The 17,307-nt window shown below is 45.1% G+C and overlaps 1 protein-coding gene across 1 annotated transcript in view; it reads left to right on the top strand.

Moving 5' to 3' along the window:
- The first annotated feature begins 1,148 nt into the window (after positions 1 to 1,148).
- Positions 1,149 to 17,307, top strand: part of LOC133232783 (E3 ubiquitin-protein ligase RNF213-like) — a 129,217-nt gene continuing 113,058 nt past the window's right edge. Inside the window, 2 exon segments of the mRNA XM_061392638.1 lie at positions 1,149 to 1,300; positions 8,514 to 8,674. Coding sequence (XP_061248622.1) covers positions 1,165 to 1,300; positions 8,514 to 8,674 — 297 coding nt within the window. The 5' untranslated portion in view covers positions 1,149 to 1,164.

Below are 17,307 nucleotides of genomic sequence, written 5' to 3'. Positions count from 1 at the left end.
AGAAGGATAAGAGGCTTATGGAAGCTTCCTGGTGGGAGAGACTGACTGACTGAGGGGGAAACTGAGTCTTGTTCTGATAGGCAGGGCCATGCTCAGTAAATCTTTAATCCAATTTTCTGTTGAAGGGCGGGGCTGTGTTCCCTCCCTATTATTTGACCTGAGGCCAAACTATGGTAGAGGTAATGAAGATAAGGGTGACCTCCTTCAAAAGGTCTCATGCACGCACTGCTACACTCAGGGCCCCCAACCCTGCAGCAGGCCATGGCTGACCCACGCCTCCACCAGAGACTCCTGGATGAGCAAGTCTGGGTCAGTCTCTTGCAGGATCATTGCTCCTTTCTCCTGGGTCCTGGTGCACACAAAGTTCTGTTTGAGCCCTCCAAGAGATTGTTTCCCCAGTCCTGTGTAAGTTCTGGTGCCTCCATCACGGGGTTAATGGCGACCTCCTCCCAGAGGGCTTATGCCATACACAGGTGTACTGCACCCAGAGCCCCTGCCGCTGCAGCAGTCCCCTACTGACCCATACCTCCTCAGGAGATACCCAAACACAGTTCTATCTCAGTCTCTGTGGGGTTGCAGCCTATTTCCTCTGTTTGGAGACCCCTAGCCTTCCTGCCTATTATCCTCTCAGCCTGAAGTCCACTTTTTCTTGCCCCATGAATATAAACAGGAGGCCAGTTGTAAGTGTCTAAACTGGAGCTTATCTATCTCCTGCCTCAGTACCCCCACCTCATGTTTAATCTCAAGATTTTGTAAGCTGTGTCTCTGCCTGCTCCCCTACTATCTTCAGTCTCCACTCACTTGACTCAGCTGAACTGGCTCCCAGTCTCAGCTGGGCAGGACAATTTTTAGATTTACTTAATGATGGAGAGAACTCAGGAGGCCAGGGGAGGCAAGCACGATGGGTTCAGCAGAAAAGAAAGTAGGTGCTGGGGCCACATGGGGCTCAGATCAGGAGGGTGTTGGAAGGCGAGGTTGGGATGAGGCAGGCTGGAGCACCTTGTGGGTGGTGATCAGACTGGGTTTCAATTGAGCCGGGAGAACTGGGCCGCCGCAATTTTACTTTCCCAGAAAATGAAACTGAAGCAAGGCTGTGGTCACGTGACAGGTGGCGGGTTATAAAGCTGGCAGCCTTGGGATTCTTACTTCTAGATCAGCAGAGACATGCCAGACCCAGGAATTCCTCTCCCTGGAGGTATGGAGTGTCCTTCTTGCAGGTATATCGCCAAAGAGGAAGCCCCGAAGTTATGCAGTGAGTGTGGACAGAGGCTGCTTCCTACAGCCCCCAAACGAGTGCCAGGTAAGGCTCTGATGGGGCTGGGAGCCTGATGCAGGTGGTGGGGAGGGCAGTTAGCTCAGTCCCTCTTCCATCCCTAGAAATGGAGAACTTGGCTAACAGGCAGCCCAGGCTAGCAGGTCTTCCATGACTAAAGAACTGTTTCTGCAGGAAACATTTTTGATAGAAATACACTTCTATCTGGTCCTTTGCTGGAAGCATTTGTCACTTTTTAAAAAAGAATTTCAATTTTGTTTCTTGGAGAGAATTCGAGGTTTCCCATTACTCGTGGTGTTACTGAGTCCAAGATTAGTCTGCTCTCCACTCATAGGACAATAAATCGGGAGACAAGGTGTGGAATCAAGGAATAGTGACTTTATTCGAAAAGCTGGGTCACCAAGAAGATGGAGGACTAGAGTCCTGGAGCACCATCTTATCAGCGTCTGGATGCTAGTTTCTTTTATAGAAACTATAAAAGGGGATGCTGAACTGAGGGGGAGGAGGTGAGGAAATAAAGTAAAAAGGCCATATCTTGCAAAATATCCCCTGCTTTGGCCAGTCTTGGGGAGGGAGTGAGTTAACTTACTCTTTCCTGTAGCCATTCACAAGTGGACAGGATCTGGGTGTTTCCCTGTGAGCTGAACAAAGGCACTTTAGTTAAACTTTCAGGCAGAGGGGCAGGATTTCCGAAGGCAGGTCATTATGTACATTTATAGCTATAAACAGCATCTTTTTAGTGATTGTAGTGATAAAAGAAATGGAAAGCAAATATTCAAGTAAAGGAAACAGGTCCAAATGGAGTCAGATTTTTTTTTCCTCTATTATATTGGGAATGGAAAGTGTTAGTCTAAGCAGAGAGGTCTTAGAGGATTTCAGAGGATGCTGCATAGAAGTGGCATCCCAGGCCCCCTTGGTGGGGGAGGGGTCCCCACAGCTTGCACAGGCCCCTTCCCGATGGGGGGTGGCTCATGGGTGCATGAAGGAGGAACCATGTCAGGTAGGCCTCACCTGCTGACTCTAGTGGGTCCTTGATTCTCTTGATGCCTGGGACATTGGGCTGTCTCCCTGATCCTTCTAGTACATACTAGATATGCTCTGACCGCAGGACCTTTGCACTGCCTGGTCCCTCTGCCTGGAACACACGCGAGTGTATGTTCCTCGTCACAACAAAGATTTGGAGCAACGGACATTAAAGCCCTCGGTGCATCACAGATCTCGGGTCTTGGACAAACCGTGTTACAGCTCTTAGGCAAATCAGTGTTACAGCTCCATTTTATTTAGAAGATAGCAGGAGAATCCAAGACTCGAAGAGAAGGGAGTGGAGGAGTGCGTGGGGAGGGAGAAAGAGAGAGAGAGAGAGAAAGAGAGAGAGAGAGCGCGCGCATGCACGCGAGAGAGAGAGTCCGAGAGAAAGCGCTTTGGCCCCTCCTTTTATATGTTTTTTCTTCCACCTGGGCCTGCCCTATGCAAATTGGGCTTAGCCAGGAGTGCTGTTTGTTCTGCCTGAAGTTTTCACTCTGGTCCTCGGACCTTCCTTTGACCTTCCTTGTCTTTTAGCCACCGCCATTTTGGACTCCTTTTCCCTATTCTACCTACCTAACAGAATTTCAATTTTGTTTCTTGGAGAGAATTCGAGGTTTCCCATTACTCTTGGTGTTACTGAGTCCAAGATTAGTCTGCTCTCCACTCATAGGACAATAAATCGGGAGACAAGGTGTGGAATCAAGGAATAGTGACTTTATTCGAAAAGCTGGGTCACCAAGAAGATGGAAGACTAGAGTCCTGGAGCACCATCTTATCAGCATCTGGATGCTAGTTTCTTTTATAGAAACTATAAAAGGGGATGCTGAACTGAGGGGGAGGAGGTGAGGAAATAAAGTAAAAAGGCCATATCTTGCAAAATATCCCCTGCTTTGGCCAGTCTTGGGGAGGGAGTGAGTTAACTTACTCTTTCCTGTAGCCATTCACAAGTGGACAGGATCTGGGTGTTTCCCTGTGAGCTGAACAAAGGCACTTTAGTTAAACTTTCAGGCAGAGGGGCAGAATTTCCAAAGGCAGGTCATTATGTATAGCTATAAATAGCATCTTTTTAGTGATTGTAGTGATAAAAGAAATGGAAAGCAAATATTCAAGTAAAAGAAACAGGTCCAAATGGAGTCAGATTTTTTTTTCCTCTATTATATTGGGAATGAAAAGTGTTGGTCTAAGCAGAGAGGTCTTAGAGGATTTCAGAGGATGCTGCATAGAAGTGGCATCCCAGGCCCCCTTGGTGGGGGAGGGGTCCCCACAGCTTGCACAGGCCCCTTCCTGATGAGGGGTGGCTCATGGGTGCATGAAGGAGGAACCATGTCAGGTAGGCCTCACCAGCTGACTCTGGTGGGTCCTTGATTCTCTTGATGCCTGGGACATTGGGCTGTCTCCCTGATCCTTCTAGTACATACTAGACATGCTCTGACTGCAGGACCTTTGCACTGTCTGGTCCCTCTGCCTGGAATACACCTTTTCTTAGAGGGCCGCACAGCTTCCCCTATCCCTGCCTTCCAGTCTTTGCTCAGCTGTCTGCTCTTCCGGAGACCCACTCTGACCACCAAGTTGCAAACTGTGCCTGCCCCACCCCTTCACTCTGAACTGCACTTCCCCAGGCTATCTGTCTCAGTAGCACTTGGATGACACCATGGTGGGTCTTCAGAGACTTGTGCTGTCTTGTTCACTGCTTTATCTCAAGTTGGGAGGGAGAATAGAAAAGCTCACTACTCCTTCACCCCCTTTAATTTTGTGCAGGGGGCTTTCAGAGGGCTGCTGAAAGCAATTGGTATGTTTTCCAACATAAAAAGGGGGAAAAAAAGCCTTGTCTGAGAACACCTGGTCACCTTCTAGGGTCCTGCCTGTCCAGATGGGTGGGGAGAGCAGGTAAGGTAGCTGTCTACCTTGGCCTAGTCAGAGGTCACCCCCAGATCCCCAACCATAAGCAGGGCTGGGTCACTACCAAGATGGACAGACCAAATCTCCAAGATGCTTGGCATCTCTGCCAGTTTCAGGGCCAAAGGCTTTGAGAGCTATTGGGAGCTGGCTGGCTTCTGGGCTGCCCGCTTATGCCCTGTGAGCACAGTGAGCGTTGGACAGGGCCATTGTCTTTAGGTCTGGGTCACTGGGGGAGGTCCATCATATGTCCCTGGGGGTGGGGTGGGTTAGGAGCTGGGCCCTGGTCACTCAGTATGGGCACACAGTAGGGTTGAGGACCCATGTGTTGAATTATGAGACTGAGAATTTCCTGCTTCTGATCCCCACCTGCTTCCTGCCTACCTGTTGTTGTTCAGTCGTTAAGTCATGTCCTACTCTTTGCGACCCCATGGACTGCAGCACGCCAGGCTCCTCTGTCCTCTACCATCTCCTGGCTTTTGCTCAAATTCATGTCTATTGAGCCGGTGATACTATCTAACCATCTCATCCACTGTCGCCCCCATCTCCTCTTGCCGTCAATCTTTCCCAGAATCAGGGTCTTTTCCAATGAGTCGGCTCTTTGCACCACATGGCCAAAGTGTTGGAACTTCAGCTTCAGCATCTGCCATTAGCGTGGCATCATCTGCATATCTGAAGTTGTTTCTATTTCTCCCAGCAATCTTGATTCCAACTTGTGATTCTTCCAGTCCGGCATTTTGCATAATGTACTCTGCATATATGTTTAATAGGCAGAGTGATAATACCCAGCTTTGTCATATTCCTTTCCCAATTTTAAACCAGTCAGTAGTACCATGTGTGGTTATAAATGTTGCTTCTTGATCCTCATACAGGTTTCTCGGGGAAGTTATGGTAGTCTGGTATTCCCATCTCTTTAGGAACTTTCCAGTGTGTTGTGATCCACAGTCAAAGGCTTTTAGTGTAGTCAATGAAACTACACCTGTGAAACCATCACCTGTGCTGGCTTGTTTGTGGTAATGCTTCCTAAGGCCCGCTTAACTTCATATTCCAGGATATCTGGAATTGTCTTGCATTTATATAATCCAATGAATATTGGCAATTTGATTTCTAGTTCTTCTGCCTTTTCCAAACCCAGCTTATACATTTGGAAGTTCTTGGTTCACATACTGCTGTAACCTAGCTTGAAGGATTTTGAGCATTACCTTTCTAGCATGTGAAATGAGCACAATTGTGTGGTAGTTTGAACATTCTTTAGCATTGCCCTTCTTTGGGATTGGAATAAAGACTGACTTTTTCCAGTCTTGTGACCACTGCTGAGTTTTCCAAATTTGCTGACATTGAGTAGAGAAATTTAACAGCACCATCTTTTAGGATTTTAAGTAATTCAGCTGGAATTCCATCACCTGTGCTAGCTTGTTTGTAGTAATGCTTCCTAAGGCCCACTTCATATTCCAGGATATCTGGTTTAGGTGAGTGACCACACCATCGTGGTTATCCAGTTCATTAAAACCTTTTTTGTATAGTTCTACTTACTTCTCTGCTTAACTTATACTCTAGTTAAGTCTCATTTACAGATATGGAAATTGGAAAGATGAAATGTTGTGAGGCTTGGGTGGAGCTGTTGAAGTGGTTATCTCTACCATTCTATCACTTGTAGGTCTGTCAGCCCACCCAGCTCTTGAACTCTGGACATCTTGAACTTGGCTCCCTCTGGTGCCACAGGTGGGGTCTGTTCCTCTGAAACTTGAGCAGGGCTGGTGTTAGGGCATAGTGGGGTTAAACAAACTGAAACATCAGAGTTTGTAGCAGAGAAAGGATTATTGCAGGGCTATGCCAGTAAATGAGTGTTTCACGCCCTAAAAGGCCCCAAACTGCCAGAGACCTTTGGGTGAAGATTTTTTTTTATTGGAGGAGAATTGGTTTACAATATTTTGTTGCCCTCTGCCATACAGGTAAGGGAAGTGGGTCACAGGGTATGTGATCAGCTCGTGTACAATTCTGACTGGCTGATGGTGAGGGAACAGAGTGGTACCACAGGGGTTAATATTATCAGTACTTAGGCTCCAAGAAGCCTGGATCTATGTGTTCAAGGTCATCAAGTAGTTAACATCTTCCATGTATTGGAGGGTTTTCACATCCGTAAGACAACTCAGGAAATATGCATCAAATACTGTTCTTTAGGTATTTCAGAGAGGAGCTAAAGCAGAGGACATGAGGGAAGGCCTGTCCCAGGAAAGATCTATAGGATCCTGCTTGGTTACAATTTCCCCCTTTTCTTTTGATACTCTTCAATCTTGAGAAGAACAAGTTTTGAACAAGAAAAAGAATAAAGTTTCAGATAAGGAGATTAATCACAAAACTTAGCAGAGGTACCCATGAGGTTCTGCTCTCTTATAATTCCAGCAGATACTGCTTTGAGAATGGCTGGTGGTATCTGAGTCTGACACAGCTACTCCATTTTTACTTCCAAATGCATTTGCTTACTCAGTGGCCAAAGCAGAAGTCACTGTTAGTGATTTGAATGATTTTCTACATATGATAAGATGCAAGAATTTGGACTCATAAATCTTCTGAAAATATCTATCTGAAGGCCTATTCTGCCAGTTTTTCCCAGAGCACAGAGTGTCTCATTCTCCATCCTGAACTCCTTTCAGGACGTGTTGAAGGTCAGCAGCTGCAGTGGCTCATGATTTAATCCTTGTAGAGGAAGACAACAAGTGTGAGTTTTTAGTTGGGAAGGCCCCTACGTGGTCATAAATTTGACCATGGTTTTGGGGGCATTTCATGACAATTTCACCCCACAGTGCTAGGAATACTTATTCCCAGATCTCAAAAAGATTTCATTGATTGGCCACTCAATGTGCTTTCACTGGACTTGGCCTTATTAACAATAGCCAAAAGCCTCCAGATCACCTTACTTGTCTTTTATGGTCCAGGCAAATATTCCTTCCTGTTGCTTCTTACCATGTCTAGAGTTACTATTACAATCACTGATCGCATGTGGAACTATTCATATATATCATCATTTTATCAGAGGCTCACCCACACATTTGTTAATGCAAAAAAGCAACAATTTTGTAAAACAGGCAATATAGGTCATAAGTTGTTTTTTGCAAATATCTCCTGGTTTTGTCCAGACTTATTACTTCTTTCCTGAAGCTATTCACAAGTAGCCTGGGTCTGGATGTTCCTTATGAGCTGAGCATAGGTATTCTATTTTAACCTTCAGGCATGGGAGTTCCCTAAGATGGGCCATTATGTATATTTGAGTTTGTGATTGGCAATATCCTTTTAGTAATTAACTTGTGGCAAAAGCAATGGAATACAAAGGTTAAAAATTAAAAGAAACAGATCTACGATGGAGTCTGATTTGTTATTCCCTGTTACAATTCCCCACTGTCAATATCTATCCCACAGTCTTGTGGGAAAGGGCAATGACATTTCTTAGCTACTTCTGCTGAACAGGGACGATGAAGGATGATAGTGGAATGGAACTGATCAGCCTTGAGCAGGGAGTTTTACTTAGAATCTTTATTAAATGAATAGTTCTCTTTCCTTTTTTATCTATAATTATTTGAACCTGATGAAACCCCTTAGCCCTGTTGTTATCTAATTTGTAATTAGACTCAGGATTTTGATCCCAGTTCCCATATCTATCTATTAATGTTAACTTTCTGGCTGTGTCATAACTATACTTAAGAGGAAATAGTTCCTTATATCTGGAAAAACACAGATTAAAAAACAGTAATGTTTGGAACAATATTGGAATAATGCAACTGGTGGCAGTTCCGTACTAAAGTTCTGTAGAGTTTGAAGTACCTCTGAAATGGCAGAGTCTGGGGCTGTGCTGATGCAGAGGGACACCAGGAGGCGCTGAACTGCACTGTCTTGTTGAGCTGGGGTGTTCCCTCTCTACCATTAGTTTTGAAGGAGTAGGTAGCCATTCCCTTCTCCAGAAGATCTCCCCACCCAGGAATCATACTGGAGTCTCCAGCATTGCAGGCAGATTCTTTACCTTCTGAGCCACCAGAGAAGTCCCAAGAATACTTGCCTGGAGAATTCCATGGACAGAGAAGGCTGGCTAGCTATAGCCCATGGTATCGTAAAGCAACTGAGCAACTAACACCTTCACGTTCATGGTGTGTGGTCACTCAACCACCAGAAGCAGAAACTGTCCCAGGCCCGGTTCACCACAGCCAGGGCAGCACTTCAAGTGGGCAGAGGTCTAATCATGAACAGTTCTCATGGAAGGAGTCTAAGTTCTCCATGATGTTCACTTGTTTTTTGAGATGTGACCCATGTGTATCTGCCTTTGTAGATTCTCAGAGCAACCTCAAGGAGGCATCAGCCCTGGAGGGAGCAAAGGAGTGTGGATCAGAGCTGAGGGAGGAAAGCAACTCCTCCTTGTCTCTGGGCTCAGGTGATTCACAAGATGACCCAGATGAGCCCTCTTTGGATGCCTCTTGGCAAACCAAGCAAGTGAGTGCCTGGCCCCTGGGGAAGGGGTCTGGGAGGCGTGGTCCTGCCCATCCCTGTGCTCTGCAAATATGCTGTTTCTTTCTGTGGTTTCATCAGTGGCTGAACAAGGTCCCACATGTCCCCTTAGCATCCTCTCCAGCACAGCTTCACTTCACCACTGCCCAGCCTGTCGACCCCTGCATGGTGGGCTGTGACAGAACTGTCCCTTCTATGCCTGATTCATGCAGGGTTTCTGGTTTCCCATCCCCCTTTTTTCTCCCACCATACTGAGCATGTTGTGTCTTCCACCCGCTGTGGCTGTGCTGGGTCTGGGTGTCTGAGCTTCTGCTATGTGTGTGTCTGTCTCTGCTCTGGGTGTTTTGGATGGACCAGGAAGTCCCTAAGGTGCCTCCAGACTCTGCAGAAAAAGAGGTGCTCAGGAAATGCTGCCAGCTGCCAAGACACTCTTCTTCAAATGGGAAGCTGAGCTATCTTATCTCCCTATAAGTGTCAGACCCTGAGGGAATGTCCTCTGAGTGAGTGACCAGGTGGGAGCCCAGGTGAGGGTTGCAGAGAGTTACCTGGACAGATTCAGGACAGATTCATCCTTCTGGATGAGTGAGATCTCCCCACGCCAAAGTCCAGCCTGTCCACACCTAGGCAGCTGGATCTGTTCCCTGGTTTCTTGGAGGACTGAGAGGGCTGTTGTCTCTCTGCCTGGTTGGGGATGGTTTCCTTTTCTAATTCTCAGCTGTTCCTTGTGGTTGGGTGGTATGGGAGTTGCTATAGCTGGCAGTATTGCAGCCTGTTGTATGTGTGTGCATACATGTGTGTGAGTGTGTGTTATGTAGTGTATGTGCACTTGTATGAGAGTATGTGTGTGTGGTATATGCATGTGTGTGTGTGGTAGTTGTGATGTGTCTGCTGTGCTTAGTTGCTCAGTTGCGTCCAACTCTTGGCAACCCCATGGACTGCAGCCCACCAGGATCCTCAGTCCATGGAGATTCTCCAGGCAAGGATACTGGAGTGAGTTGCCATGCCCTCCTCCAAGAAGTCTTCCCAACCCAGGGATCAAACCCAGGTCGCCTGCCTTGCAGGCGGATTCTTTACCACCTGAACCACCAGAGAAGCCCATGTAATGTGTGTATGTGAGTGTATTCTTCCCCTTGGACAATAATCCTGTCCATAGAAGGGTGGCCAGCTCCAAGCCTGGGCTACGTGGGTCACTGAAATTTTTGGTAAACTCTTATCACTTACCTACCATTAGGAAGTAAGTGTATGACACTGTGATTGCAAACAGAATTGAGCCCTATGGAATTGGGGCATTATAAAAACCTTGACTGAGTAAGTTCAAGGTTCTTTTGGAAGAAAAAATGGGCAAGAACCACCAAGAAAGTTGTTTTTTTTAAAAAAGCTTTGGGTGGGACTTGCTATATTAGATGAACAGCAACGTTTCAAAGCCAGTCATTAAAACAGTGAGTCCTGGGAGGAGTCAATGTACCAGAATAGGTAACCCAGAAATGGGTCCTAATGTGTATAAAACAGGTAAAGAATATATACATAAATATTTATCTGATCCATAGATGGAAATGATTTTCTAGTAATTAAAGCAAAGGGAAAAAATACAAACAAAAGATTGATTTATTCGATTCCAGAAAGTCTTATAAGAATTAAAAACCTCATATGATGAGCACAAACAAAGGGCAAGCAGTTTAGAAAAAAATATGTATTTACATATTTGTATGTATTTACAAATACATAAAAAGATTTGTATTTACATAAGAATACTTTTTAGCAAAGAGTGAGCTACCTCAATATAGCAAAAGCTCTTAGAAATCAAGTAGAAAACAGTAGCCGATCCAATAGAAAGACAGGGCAGCAACCAATATAGTCCACAAGAAAGAAGATAGAAATGGCCATTAAACACATAACTGTTCCTCCTCTGAAATCAGTCAAAATTAAGAGCTGCAAAATTTTATATTTAACCTATCAAACTGAAGAGTTGATTAACAGTCAGCATTTGCAGCAATAGGCAGGTTTCTCACTGCAGGTGAGAGTAATATGGAGGGACCCACAGTGAGGCAGGTGCCCTTTGTCCTGCTCTGCTGCTGCTCTGCTGCCATTGTAAGAAAATAACCTCAAAATTTTATCACAGGCTTAGTGTTTTATGGCCAAAAGTTGGAGTCCACCTGAATATTCTACCCTGGGGAGTGTCATTTGTCTCCTCCTTACAGCAGAAAGTTCAGTGGCCTCCAACTGTTATTTCTGTCAAAGACTCAAGATGTGTGGGAATTTTTATAATCAAGTTAGACAGATAAACATAAAAGAACAATGTATAGTAGAGTGATATCAACAAAAATGGCAGAGAGGGGAATTCCAAAGGCCTGTCGCCTCAGAGAAACGTCCCTCAAAATGAGCAGAACTGTAAGAATAAAGTTCACTGGAACTCTGGAAAATAGTCCAAGGTTTGCAGTGTTGAAAAAATTTGCACAGTGTGAGAGTTATGAGTTCAATTTTATTTGGGGGGAAATGAGGACTGCAGTCCTGGAGACACCTTTTCTAATAGCTCTGAGAAACTTCTCTGAGGAAGTAAAAGGGGAGCTAGGATATAAAGGAATTTTGCAACAAAGGGCAGGTAGTTGGGAACATCAAAAGATTATTATGTCAAGTTAAGGAATTTAGTGCTTTTCTATGTGTGGGAAGATGCAAGAGTCTAGATTTGCTAAAATCATTCCTTGATACATACCTCAGCTATCTGGGGCCAGTATCCTGTGTTTTCACATCCTGAGTTTTTTCAGACTCACCACAGTGTGTGGTTGCAGTCTGATGGCTGCAGTTGGATGGTTGCTAGATGGCAGGTATTGTTTTTATCCTGAGTTTCCTCAGGGCTCACCAGCTCACATTGGAGGGCTTCAGTGGCTGATAACTGTGACATCCTTATTTACTGATATGGCAGAAAATATTCCATTCCTCAGCAGTAACCAAATGATTTCAGTATCAAGAAAAAGGGGCTTAACCTGGTAGGAGAAATTTGAGATGCTATAATCAGCCATGCCCTCTTCTGGGGAATAAGATTTTGAAACAGCTCCCAGGATTGGCGAGGAATCTAGAGAAAACCATGCAAGTACCTGGACCTCCAGGGTATAGGATTCCTTCTGGAGGGACAAAATGAATGAATTAGATAGAAGTGATGGTTATACAGCTCTAAATACCACTGGGTTGTGTGCCTTAAGGTACTTAATTTTAGGTTATGTTATGATTTTCACCTCAATATAAGAAAACTGTGTAGTACTGAAAACAACTGACTCATTGGAAAAGACCCTGATGTGGGGAAAGATTGAAGGCAGAAGGAGAAGAGGGCCACAGAGGATGAGATGGTTGGATGGCATTACCGATTCAATGAACATGAACTTGGGCAAATTCCGGGAAATGGTGAGAGACAGGGAGGCCTGGTGTGCTGTGGTCCTTGGGATCTCGAAGAGTCAGACACGAATTGGCGACTGAACAACATTGTCACAGAAGGGGATGTAAAAACAAAACCCTGGATGCACACTTACCCATCTACACAGGAAAGGAAGCCAGCTGCAGTGAACAAAGGAATGCTGGGGTTTTTTTCTGGTGATTAGTTTATGAGGACTTTTGCTGTTGTCAGTCTGAAAGGTTGTTGTTGAATCACTCGAAGACACTGGGATTCTTGGCCCCCGGAGGAGAAGAATTCAATCCGGGGCCAGAGATGAGGCTTGATCGCTCAGAGCTTTTGTGTAATAAAGTTTTATTAAAGTATAAAGGAGATAGAGAAAGCTTCTGACATAGGCATCAGAAGGGGGCAGAAAAAGTACCCACTTGCTAGTGTTAGTAATGAAGTTATATACTCTCCAATGAATCCAAAGAATGTCTGGAGGTTGTAAAGACCTCACCAGACCTACTCCCATTAAAATTTACATTTTAATATAACAGAATATATAATTTAATATAACAGAATATAAAATTTACATTTTAAGATAACAGAATTAGCCAGAAGGTTTAATCCAGAGACTGTCCTCAGGCAGGATACATTATTGTTATATAATCCTAAGGAATGTAGAGAAGGAAAAAAAGTTTGTCCTTTCTTCCTCCTTGAGAATTCCAGACCCCTCTCTCCTTGGGGACCCCTAGACTCCTTATCAACCTGCCTAGGAAATGACTCTTTCAAGTTCCTACATAATCCTAATAGAGAATGGTGTGCATGTTTTTGGAAGGGCCTGTGGTTGATGATGTCACGTTCTAACAGTGGTGGATGACATCAGGGACTGACGGAAATGGCCAGAACCAGGACCCAGGCCACTTGTCCTGCCTCATCCCCAGTCACTGAGTTGGTCCTTCACCTGGCATTCATGGGCTAGATGCAGGGGTGTTGGGGTTATGGGGCCATGGGGAGCTCCTGTCCCTGCCTGTCCTTTCTCTGGTGGCCCTTTGATGCTGATTGACTAGGTGGCTTTGCTGGTTCTTGCTTTTAAATGGATTCTGAATGGATTTCAAATGGATTCATTCCCCCTCTGAAATAGGTCCCCCACTCTCTTCCACGATGAAGAGAAGCACAGGATAGAGCCAGAGAGTTGGGTTGAAGGTGCCTACTGACCTTGTGGTTTCCTTCCAGTGTCACCTCAGTCTTGTCCTCAGCTTCCTGCTGGGAGAGGATGGAGCCCACCTGGATACCTGGCCCTGACTAGGATGGGCTTTGAATGCATGTGTTGGCAAAAGGGTGGTAACATATACTAAAATTTGGTAATTCATCTCAAGTTTTGTAATAGGACTCCCTATCGCAAACCTCAAGCATGATGGGCCCTTCCTTTCTCCCTTCCTGGCATACCACGCCTAGTCTGCCACCCACCCACTGCGTAAGTGGGCAAGCAAGAGCTTTGCTCTAGGGACACCAGTTCCCAGGCCACCTCATTGGTCATCAACTGACCAGTGAAGCCAGCAGTGGGCTGAGTCCACAGTGTCCACCACCTCAGACAATGATCCTAGTAACAGGCACATCAACTGCCTTTGCATGGCCACCAAAGTCTCTACTGAGAGCTGGAGGACAATATTGGAGACTGGCCTGGTACTTCTTCAGACCTGGCCACTTTCTAGAGTTGCATGTTTCTGTTACGTTGTTTTTTGGTCGCTAAGTCATGTCCGACTTATCTCGTTCATGGAATTTCCCAGGGAAAAATATTGGAGTGGATTGCCATTTCCTTCTCCAGGGAATCTTCCTAAGCCAGGGATCAAACTTGAGTCTCCTGCATTGGCAGGCAGATTCTTTACCACTGAGCCACCAGGGAAGCAACTTTCTACTCAGGATGTAATAGCGGTGAGGCAGCAGGAGCTATAGCAGCTGCTCAGCCATTAGTTGGCACCACAGTGGGCCTCTCCCCTGAAGCTAGCAACCATCAACAGTGAATGGTAGTGGTCCTACTCAGTCATTGGTCAGTGCCACAGTGGCTCCTCCCCATCCCTCTCTTGTGTATAATAGGAGCCCAAATTTGGACTCAGGTAAGATAACCATCTTTTGAGACACCAGCCTCCCATCTTCTGGGTCTGCTAGCTTTCCAATTAAAATCACTATTCCTTGTTCCAACAACTTGTCTCCCAATTTACTGGCCTGTCTGGCCATGTATAATCATAAGGGACTTGATTTAGGTCATACCTGAATGGTCTAGTGGTTTTCTCTACTTTCTTCAATTTAAGTCTGAATTTGGCAATAAGGAGTTCATGGTCTGAGCCACAGTCAGCTCCTGGTCTTGTTTTTGATGACTGTATAGAGCTTCTCCATCTTTGGCTGCAAAGAATATAATCAATCTGATTTCGATGTTGACCATCTGGTGATGTCCATGTATAGAGTCTTCTCTTGTGTTGTTGGAAGAGGGTGTTTGTTATGACCAGTGCATTTTCTTGGCAAAACTCTATTAGTCTTTGTCCTGCTTCATTCCGTATTCCAAGGTCAAATTTGCCTGTTACTCCAGGTGTTTCTTGACTTCCTACTTTTGCATTCCAGTCCCCTATAATGAAAAGGACATCTTTTTTGGGTGTTATTTCTAAAAGGTCTTGTAGGTCTTCCTAGAACTGTTCAACTTCAGCTTCTTCAGTGTTACCAGTTGGGGCATAGACTTGGATTACTGTGATATTGAATGGTTTGCCTTGGAAACGAACAGAGATCATTCTGTCGTTTTTGAGATTGCATCCAAGTGCTGCATTTCGGACTCTTTTGTTGACCATTATGGCTACTCCATTTCTTCTGAGGGATTTTTGCCCTCAGTATTAGATACAATGGTCATCTGAGTTAAATTCACCCATTCCAGTCCATTTCAGTTCGCTGATTCCTAGAATGTCGACATTCACTCTTGCCATCTCTTGTTTGACCACTTCCAATTTGCCTTGATTCAGGGACCTAACATTCCAGGTTCCTATGCAATATTGCTCTTTACAGCATCAAACCTTGCTTCTATCACCAGTCACATCCACAGCTGGGTATTCTTTTTGCTTTGGCTCCATCCCTTCATTCTTTTTGGAGTTATTTCTCCACTGATCTCCAGTAGCATATTGGGCATCCACTGACCTGGGGAGTTTCTCTTTCAGTATCCTATCATTTTGCCTTTTCATACTGTTCATGGGGTTCTCAAGGCAAGAATACTGAAGTGGTTTGCCATTCCCTTCTCCAGTGGACCACATTCTGTCAGATCTCTCCACCATGACCTGCCCATCTTGGGTTGCCCCATGGGCATGGCTTAGTTTCATTGAGTTAGACAAGGCTGTGGTCCTAGTGTGAGTAGATTGACTAGTTTTCTGTGAGTATGGTTTCAGTGTGTTTGCCCTCTGATGCCCTCTGATGTCCAGTACTTTGGTCACCTCATGTGAAGAGTTGACTCATTGGAAAAGACTCTGATGCTGGGAAGGATTGGGGGCAGGAGGAGAAGGGGATGACAGAAGATGAGATGGCTGGATGGCATCACTGACTCAATGGACGTGAGTCTCAGTGAACTCCAGGAGTTGGTGTTGGACAGGGAGGCCTGGCGTGCTGCGATTCATGGGGTCACAAAGAGTCGGACACGACTGAGCGACTGACCTGATCTGATCTGGCCATGTAAAGAAGAAACCTGGGCTCAGTAATTTTCAGTATAAGGTCCTCTTTCACCTAGTCTCTTTCCCCTTTCACCTATGTTCCTGTCTTGGCTACATGCAGAAAGGTTAAGGACTGTTAACTTGCTGACTTCATGTAACAAATTTCAGACCTCTTATCCATTGTCTTGTGTTGTAATTATCAGGACTTGTGGCTTGAGTGTGCCTGGTACTTGGATGCTTGGTCTTCCTTCAAAATAGTGTAGATTGTTGCTAAGTTGCTGGATTCGTTCCCTGAGTGGTCATTAGCCTACAACTGTTTCCCAAACTCCCTCAAAGTTTCTTTTTTGTCCTTAATCCCCTAGGGTGAATTCTAAACTAAATATTTAACGATCCTACTCTATCCCTAGCCCTATCAGCTCAGAATGAGGCAGAGGAGACCTCTGGGAGTTTGGACAGAGATGCAGGCCCACTTAGCCTCCAACACTTCAACCTTTGTTAAGGAACTTCACTGACTCCCTAATAGTCAGTGTTCCCACCTGTCACCCCCAATTCCTGCCATAGTTGCCTCCTCAGGGTCTGCAGCAGCCACGCCCCCCCCCCCAATGTCCCCTGGCCTGCTTGAGGTTAACTCTCTGCTCTCCCTGTGTGGAAGCCTTTTTTTTTTTTTGATGGAAAAACTGACACTCATTATAAAATCAGAGGTGTATTCTGACCAGCATCTCACCCTAAGAAGTAGCAAACTATTATTTTCTTTTCCTAGTCAATTCTTTTAGAGAAAGAATAGAGTAGCCTTTATGTATCCATTTAGAGCTGGCACAGCATAGCTTTTGAACCAAGGTACAATGGTACCAGGCTTCCCAGGTGGCGCAGTGATATAGAATCTCCCTGTCAATGAAAGAGAGTAGGGTTCGATCCCTGGGTTGGGAAAATCTCCTGGAGAAGAAATGACAACCCACTCCAGTATTCATGCTTGGGAAATCCTATGTTCAGAGAAGCCTGGCAGATTAGAGCCCAGGTTGTCACAAAAGGGTCCGACACAACTTAGTGACTAAACAACAATAATTGGTATTGAGTAAAATGCATAGATCGTCAGTGCAGAATCCCCCAAATATTCTGCTGCATATATAGCCTTATCGCTGCTACCAGATCCAGAGACAGGACATTCCAGTCCCCATAAAGCTCCCTAACACCCCTTCAAAGTCAAACTCATTTAATTTTTTTTTAAATGTGTGAATTATAGCTGAAAACAATTTTATTATCTAGCTCAAGCTCTATTCTTTTTAAATTTTTTTTAAATTTTATTTTATTTTTAAACTTTACAAATTGTATTAGTTTTGCCAAATATCAAAATGAATCCGCCACAGGGATACATGTGTTCCCTATCCTGAACCCTCCTCCCTCCTGCCTCCCCATACCATCCCTCTGGGTTGTCCCAGTGCACTAGCCCCAAGCATCCAGTATCGTGCATCGAACCTGGACTGGCAACAACTCGTTTCATACATGATATTATACATGTTTCAATGCCATTCTCCCAAATCTTCCCACCCTCTCCCTCTGTAACAGAGTCCATA

This window comes from Bos javanicus, chromosome 19 (genome assembly GCF_032452875.1).
Source record: "Bos javanicus breed banteng chromosome 19, ARS-OSU_banteng_1.0, whole genome shotgun sequence".
In the NCBI taxonomy this organism is placed as follows: domain Eukaryota; kingdom Metazoa; phylum Chordata; class Mammalia; order Artiodactyla; family Bovidae; genus Bos; species Bos javanicus.
The sequence above is the reverse complement of the archived record's forward strand: the minus strand, read 5'-3'. Positions and strand labels throughout refer to the sequence as shown.